This window comes from Elephantulus edwardii, unplaced genomic scaffold, assembly GCF_000299155.1.
Source record: "Elephantulus edwardii isolate Elephantulus edwardi_28Jun2011 unplaced genomic scaffold, EleEdw1.0 scaffold00240, whole genome shotgun sequence".
NCBI lineage: Eukaryota > Metazoa > Chordata > Mammalia > Macroscelidea > Macroscelididae > Elephantulus > Elephantulus edwardii.
Genome location: NW_006399990.1, coordinates 2,097,897 through 2,105,628, shown reverse-complemented (window position 1 = coordinate 2,105,628; position 7,732 = coordinate 2,097,897). Strand labels below are relative to the sequence as shown.

Sequence of the window (7,732 nt, the reverse complement as noted above, 5' to 3'; positions counted from 1 at the left end):
TGGTGGCCTAGTGGTAAGGAGCTGCAACTACAATCCCAGAGGCGCATGGTTCGAATCCACCAGATGCTCTGCGGGGGAAGGAGGGACAATCTCCTCCTGTACCAGTCAGATCTGATTTGACGGTACACTCACACAAAAACAATAAAATTAAAAATTAAAAAAAAAAAGAAGCCTCTGGTATTAAGCTAAAAATCCAGGAGATTAGAATTTTGAAACTATGTAAGGTTTCAGAATAGGGCCTTAATGGTATGATAGTGATTTTTAAAGAAAGATTGATTTGGTGGGATGAGTTATAAGCTGTAAACTTAATTAGAAGGCTTAAAATGAGCTGATAAACGTGAGCAGCAAGGAAGTATTTAAAATAGAAAATCAACTATCAGGAGGAATACTGAAGACTGATAAAAAATGCCAGAGCTTCTTCCATATACCTAACATTAGGCAATTACAATTATAGACAACATTATGAAAAACACATTACAAACATAATAATAATAATAAGAAGAAACGAGAATAACAATAATTAAAATTAAATAATCTTCAGCAGGATTTCCAGATGTTTGCTTGCATGATTCTTACAACACCATAGGAAGTCACCAGCAGTTTGTATTACCTAAGAGGATTGTTAAAAAAAAAAAATTCTAAATGGAAAAAATAGAACAATCTTTTTTAAAAACAATCTTTATAAATTAAATCAGATCTCCTAACTTCTCTAACACACATAAAACAGTATTTTGTGTTATGTAGCATAATTTTATTTATATCCCTACTCAGCATTTCAACCATTTCCACCCTCTCATTTCTTAAGGTTTGGGTGAAAGGTTAAAGAGAAAATTGGTTTTCCCTTCAGCAATTTATACACATTTTATTTCATGAAGTTGGCTGCAGTCTCCTTAATGTACCAGCACTCTTCCTCGGGTTTCCTGTATCCATGTTCTTCTTTCCTACTCCCTCCTGTATTTCAACTAATTTTGATTGTAAAAATATTGATTCACACAAGAAAATCTATTTTCCTCAAACTAGAAATCAGAAAATTGAGGACCTATGATATAGCTAAATTAAAATATAAAATGTTGTTGTGTACCGCTGAGTCGGAACCGACCCATAGCTGACCCTCCCCATTCTTCTCCCACAAAATGTAAAAACTAAGACTTCTATAGAAGGAATCATTCTTGTTAGTGCCATTAGGATTAAAACAAAAATGAGACAAGAAGCATGGGCTTTGAACTGGCCTTGAAGAACTGGTAGGATCTGAACAAAGGAGAAAACAGAATGGGGGTGGGGGTAAAGAAATATGCATATATAAAGAAATCTCATTAAGAGTTTCTTTTATCTCAAAAGGTGTAAACAGCTTTTTTCACAGTTCATTAAAATGCTTAACTTGCTATATGCCTGTGAAGGTAAAATTAGAGGAAGATGATACTTCTATATTTTGTTCATTTCTTACCTTCTTTTAATGGGGTTTTGAGGGCAAAATTTTCTTTACTTTCATGCTGGAAAGCCTTTGAAGGATCAAAGTGCTTGATACTGAGAACTTTATTTAATTCGTCCTGAAGTTTTGCCTCACTTTGTTTTCTCTTAGCAAGCTGACAGCGAAGTTTTGACACTTCCTAGGCAAGAAAAATGTTGACAGTAAACAATTATTGATACCATTTGTGATCTGTTGTTACTAGTGTTAGTTCCAAAGTTGCTTCTGTATCAGACTAAATCACAAGAATCACTACTATATCCAAGTTTTTGTATTTGGATTACAAAAGGACTTTGAAAAGCTGTGACAAGAGACGGTCATTTAGATTTTCTTGCACATTTATAAAAGAAGCCTTGTTGCTAAGTACAGTTAATCACTTGGCTGCTACTCCAATTAGCAGTTCAAACCCCCTGGCTGTTCCAGGGAGAAAGATGTGGCAATCTGCTTCTATAAAGATTTACAGCTTTGAAAACCCTAACGGTAGAGCCACTTTTTCTTATAAGAGTCAACATAATGGCACTTAATTTGACTTTTAACTTCTCTTAAAGTACAAATAAATCTGTTTCTGGTTAAATAAAAATTACACAGTGGAATATTTTTGAACATTTCATCTTTATAGTTGCCATGTAACTGGGGGTGATTATTTTTTAGAAAGGAAAATAATGTTTGGAAAGTTGGAAAGTCAGTGAAGCAGAGTGAGATGGATTGACACAGTGCCTTAAGCAACGGGATCTAGTGTGTCAGAGGTGGTAAGGATGGCACAGGTTAGGGCAGGGTTCAGATCTACTGTTCATAGGGTCACTATGTATGCATTATATTCAACAGTGGCATCTAATAACAAAAACAGTGGTGAGAAGTTGTGTTGTCAACCAACTGCTGGCAGTTCAAATCCACCAGCTGCTCTGCAGGACTAAGATGGGTGGTCACCTCCCAGCAGATACACAGCCTCTGAAAAATTCTGGAGAGATAGCTAGGAGTCAGTTCTAACTTGAAAGAAAAGAGATTTTGTTAAACTTTATGGTCTATACATCAAGGACTATGCTATTTTACAAATAGAAATGGATGTATAATTTATAAATTCTTTTTATTACACTATTAATTTTTAACATATTAATGGGGTTAGCTGGAAAACCTAAGAATAAAGACTAGCTGTCAAGATTCTGAAATAAGTCCCAAGATGATTTTCCCATATAAACTGTTATTCTTTTCTGCTACTAAAGTCCTTCCTTTTGTTTAAGTATTAGTTAGGATAAGAACATGTGTTCTCATTAAATATGATTAACAAAGCTAAATATTATTTAACAAACCGATTTGAGCTGGCTGTTTTCATCTTTCAGTTTCACAACATGCTTGATTTTTTGCTTTAGATTCTGATGACCCAGTAACTTAGCATATGAGTCGCTTAGTTTATTCAGCTGCTCCTGAGCTGCTCCATGCTCATTCAACAAAGCCTGTCTCTCTGCTTCAAATGCATCCAATTGGAGCTGAAAAACAATATATATATATATATATATTTCATAAAAAAATGTTAAGACCCGGAACTTTAAAGAAAGTTAAGACATAACAATAAAGGACAAACAAAAACAAATACTAACATATTCTTAAAGTCTCCTTAAGTTTTCTATGAAAATCTTTTAAACGTACTGTTTTCTTTTAAAAGATTGTTAGAACAGAAGGAGAAGGGAGAAGAAAAGTTGACAATCAGTCTAATCTGGATCAGCTCAATCACATTAAAATAAAAAAACTAAACTTCCACAGTAGAGTCTAAATTAACAGTTATTCAAATTTTCTTTAAAAAGATCAGCAGGGGGGGAGAAATATATAGTTTAATCAAAACAGGACTTGAATCTAATAAACGGTAAAACCATAAATTTATATACATTAATTGTATCAAGAAAATTCCTATTAGGACAGCCTTCTAAGCTATTAATTTTAAATCCCAAATTAAAAAATATTTTTAAACTATAAAACCCATGTTAAAAGAACTATGAAAATTTAATAAAATATATAAGCCTTCTTTAAAATGAAGTTAAACTGAATTGTAAATACACTACAAAATGATCTTTCAGAAAAATCATGCCAGGGAGAAAAATGAACTCTTAAAACAATCATAAGTAAGTTTAGGTCTAACTTACAAACCTGAAAAGGTTTTGTTTTATTGTACAATTCTTCATAAAGGTGACGCCACTTATTTATTTCTTCAGTTAATTCTGCCATTGTATTGTCTTTTTCAGCTTCCCTATAAAAGAAAATGTAATTAAAATTATTAAGAAATATTAGAAAATACAGCTGAAATACATGCACAGTTCTAAATCTTACCTGGCTTCTTCCAGTTGTTTCTTAAAGTCTTCACTTTGTTGCTTCAGTTGGCTCTGCAAATCAGTTATCTTTTTAAGAGAAGAAACTGTCAGTTCTTTGATTTCTGCTTCCTTTTGCGCTGATTTGGTCTGTAGATCCAGAAGCATCCTTGAATTTGAACAAGAAAAGTTCATTAAACATTTATAGGCATTCTAGTAAATTTTTCCTTCTTTTGCTTTGTTATGGATTGACTGTACTCTCCACCTCATTAATTACAGAAATATAGTATCTATCAGTATTTACAGAAATTCTGGCCTCTAAACCCATATATTGCCTGCTTGGGAACAGGAATTTCTTGATTATGTGAGTTAGGTCATATGTGAGTAGTTCGCTGTTGTTATGTATCATAGAGTCAGAACTGTGCTATACTATACGCACTACCTTTGAGTTGGAACAGGCTCATAGCTGACCCTACAGCAGGTTTTTGAAGATAGCTAATCACATGGGAAGAGACTGCTCATATTTTCCCCATGAAGCAGCTGGCAGATTTGAATCACTTGTCTATGGGATTGCAGCACAACTCTTACCACTAAGCCACCAGAGCAGACTCTAGGGCCACCTACATGGAAGAAATCCAAAGGGCTGAGTCCCTCTTTGGGATTTTCACCCTCTAGAACAGAACAGTGAGGAAATACATCTGTATTCTTTAAAGCTCCCACTTGTGGAATTTCTGTTATAGCAACACCAAGTAACTAAGACCTATCTCTTAAATAGCAAAATAATAGAAGGAAATTTTCAAGAATGATAATTTTGTTGTTGCTGTGATAGTAAGTGTATGACAATTAACAATTTGGAACAAGAAGTGCTTTACAAAGTGAACTGGAGAGGGGTAAGGGAGAGAAATGTGCATCAGTGAATAAATGAAAACCCAACATTTCTGTAAACTTTCATTAAAATAACAACTAAAAAAAGAATTACAATTTTTAAAATTAAAAATTGTAATAAAAATTGTAATTTAAGATTGTCAAAAGCCATGAGACTTCCACCCCTCTATCACTCACAATCTGGCTTGCCAACACCATTACATAGACTTAGTGGTCCTCAGCTTTAGTGTTGTTCTGTCTTAGTTCTTCCACAAACCTTGCATAGTCTTGATTTGCGCTCTCAGTTGTCAAGATCTGATGCTGAACATCCTCTGCACTTTTTTCAGCCTTGGCCACTTTTTCCTGTAGTGATGAGTTTTCCCGCTTAAGATCCTCTATTTCACTACTTGTTAATGCTTGATAGCTTATGATGAAAAGAAATAAAAAAAGAGAAAGATATCAAAAGCAGTTTTCTATATGCTGTATAAAATACAAACATGCCTTTCTTATCCACCTATAGATAAAACACAAAGGTACAGCCTATATATTATTGTACTTACAGAGTTAAGAATTGAGTGTTGAGTTCAGTACCCGTGACCTTATATGCCATGTGAAAAATAATCAAGAACTATACTGTGTATAGGAAGTATATATATATATATAAATCAACTATTCAAACAAACCGGAAATATTTTTCCAAAAGTTAAAAAATACAGTCTAAGCACTACTGTCAAATAGTTTATGGTCTTGTGAGAAAGACAAAAAAATGCTTCTCGGACTCTCTACAAAAAGTGGTTAATTCCAGAGTCACTCATGCTGAATGAAGTATCTCAGTCACAAAAAGACAAATATTGCACAGTGCCATTGTTCTAAAACAGGACTGACATTGGGGGTTGAGGGGAGATTGAGAAAGAGGGGATAAATAATGTATATTGCATTGAAACAGATGAGGAAGAGAACTGTTTAAAATGGATATATTAGGTATTACTGTCATGACAGAAGTCCAGAATCAAGGGTGCACAATAGAGTGGACTTGAGGGGAGGGACTGTATAACAATGAAATAATTTTTCTTTTACTTTTCAAAGAGAAGAGTGAATTGGGGGGGGGCAGGGAGAAAAGTGGAACAATGAATGACTGGAAAGCCAAAGACTGTAAACTTTCATGAAAATTAATAAAAAAATTAAAAAGAAAAAAATGGTTAATTATGTAACAAGATTTCCAACAAGTGCTCTGAAGCCTATGTACTAAGTACCTTAAGCTGATTGAAGAGGTGACCTACATTTTGGTTGGTGATTCAGAAAAGCTGTTTCTTTGGGACTTCTATTTTTTTTGAGAATGAAGCTATGAAGCCTTTATTTCTTTGTTTCACACAAAGCTGGCAGAGTTAGTGGCTTTTTTGGTTATTAGTCAAAGAGACCAAATCCCATATCCTCATCCGACTCCTCTGACTCTTCCTTTGCTGCCACCTTGGCTGGGGCCGCAGCAGCAGGAGCAGTTGCAGTAGTGGTGGCGGCCATAGGGGCAGCAGTCACAAATGCAGATGGATCAGCCAGGAATGCCTTGACCTTTTCAGCCAGTGGGAAGGTGTAGTCAGTCTCCACAGACAAAGCCAGGACCCGCTTATACCCATTGATGGTGGAATGTGGTATTGAGGCCACAGTTGGGTAACCAATCTGCAGACAGACGCTTGGCAACATTGCAGACACTCCCCAGGAAGCGGGTATGCAGAGTCTCCTCTGTGATGTCAAGCTCTTCAGGATTGTAGATGCTGCCGTTGTCAAACACCTGCTGAATGATCAGGCCGAAGGAGAAGGGAGAGATGTTCAGCATGTTCAGCAGGGTGGCCTCGCTGGCTCCCACCTTGTCTCCAGTCTTAATCAGCTGCACATCACTCAGGATTTCAATGGTGCCTCTGGAGATCTAAGTGGTGATGCCCAAAGCCTGGAAGAAGGTCTTCTTGGGGCCCAGACCAGTGTTCTGGGCAAGCATGGTAACCTCACACGGAGCAAGGGCAGCAGCTGGCACCTTGTTGCCAAGCAGCATGTCCCTGATCTCTGTGAAATCCTCTTTGGTGAACACAAACCCCACGTTCCCCTGGATGTGAGGCAGCAGCTTTTCCAGGGCCGGGTTGATGTCCAGGTGGCCCCAGATGGCCTTGAGCATCATGATGTTCTTGACCATCAGAACCACAGCCTTCCCGCAGAGGGACATGCAGATCTGCTGCATCTGCTTGGAGCCACATTGTTTGCACCCATGATGAAGCATTTCAGATAATCATCCAGAAGTTGAATGATCTTAAGGAAGTAGTTGGACTTCCAGGTCAGTCTGTCTTCCCTGGGCATCACAGCGGTGCGTCTGGGATTGTCACGTGGGGTTTAAAGACGATGTTACTCTCATGAGGAAGCCAGGCGAGAGAAGGGCTGGGACTTCTATGTAACACAGCCCTTAGTAGTGGGCTAGAGACTAGTGGAATAAGAGATACAAGAACAGACAAGGGCTGGGTCATCACCATGGGCAAAAGGTCTTATACAAGGGACAAAAAAGAGCTATAAAATTGTCATTAACTAAGTGTGTGGGTCATTCTGGAGATCTGTAGAAACCATGTTGGGGAACAGACAGAACAGAAAATTGGAAGAGCAATTAGTAGATAACTGCTTTATCAGCCAAGCTGAGAGATAAAGGAGACTGGCAGTGGAACCAGATAAATGGAAAGTGATGAGAGCCCTTCTGAAAGCAGAACTGAGAAATTCAAAGATGGATGAGATGTTGGGGGAAGAGAGGGAACATAAACAAGAATGACTCTGAGAATTGTAGATTGAGGTGTTGAAAAGGTGAAGATTAAAAAGATCTCTAAAAAGATTAAAGACTAAGATTAAAAAGAGAAACTAAAGCCAACAAAAGATGGAAGGATCAAGAATTACTGTGTCAAAAATTATGGAAAAGTAAAAGAAAAGATTCTTTCATTGTTTTACAAACCCTCCCCCAGGTCCCCTCCACCATGTAGCCCTCGCTCTAGACTTGCAACACCCCCATGATACATCTTCAAGGATATGAACATGTACGGCCAAGCACAATCAATAAGAGTGCATCTAAATTCCAAAATCA

The 7,732-nt window shown here is 36.9% G+C and overlaps 1 protein-coding gene and 1 pseudogene across 1 annotated transcript in view; both read right to left on the bottom strand.

The window, feature by feature from the left end:
• Window positions 1-590: 590 nt before the first annotated feature.
• HMMR (hyaluronan-mediated motility receptor (RHAMM)) overlaps window positions 591-7,732 on the bottom strand; it is a 58,337-nt gene continuing 51,195 nt past the window's right edge. The window contains exons 12-18 of the mRNA XM_006898925.1: window positions 5,124-5,140; window positions 4,904-5,050; window positions 3,785-3,931; window positions 3,605-3,704; window positions 2,773-2,949; window positions 1,445-1,607; window positions 591-610 (exon numbers count right to left, since the gene is read on the bottom strand). Of these exons, the coding sequence (XP_006898987.1) occupies window positions 591-610; window positions 1,445-1,607; window positions 2,773-2,949; window positions 3,605-3,704; window positions 3,785-3,931; window positions 4,904-5,050; window positions 5,124-5,140 (771 nt within the window). The remainder of the gene's footprint in view (window positions 611-1,444; window positions 1,608-2,772; window positions 2,950-3,604; window positions 3,705-3,784; window positions 3,932-4,903; window positions 5,051-5,123; window positions 5,141-7,732) is intronic.
• On the bottom strand, window positions 6,031-6,969 carry LOC102855579 (annotated as a pseudogene).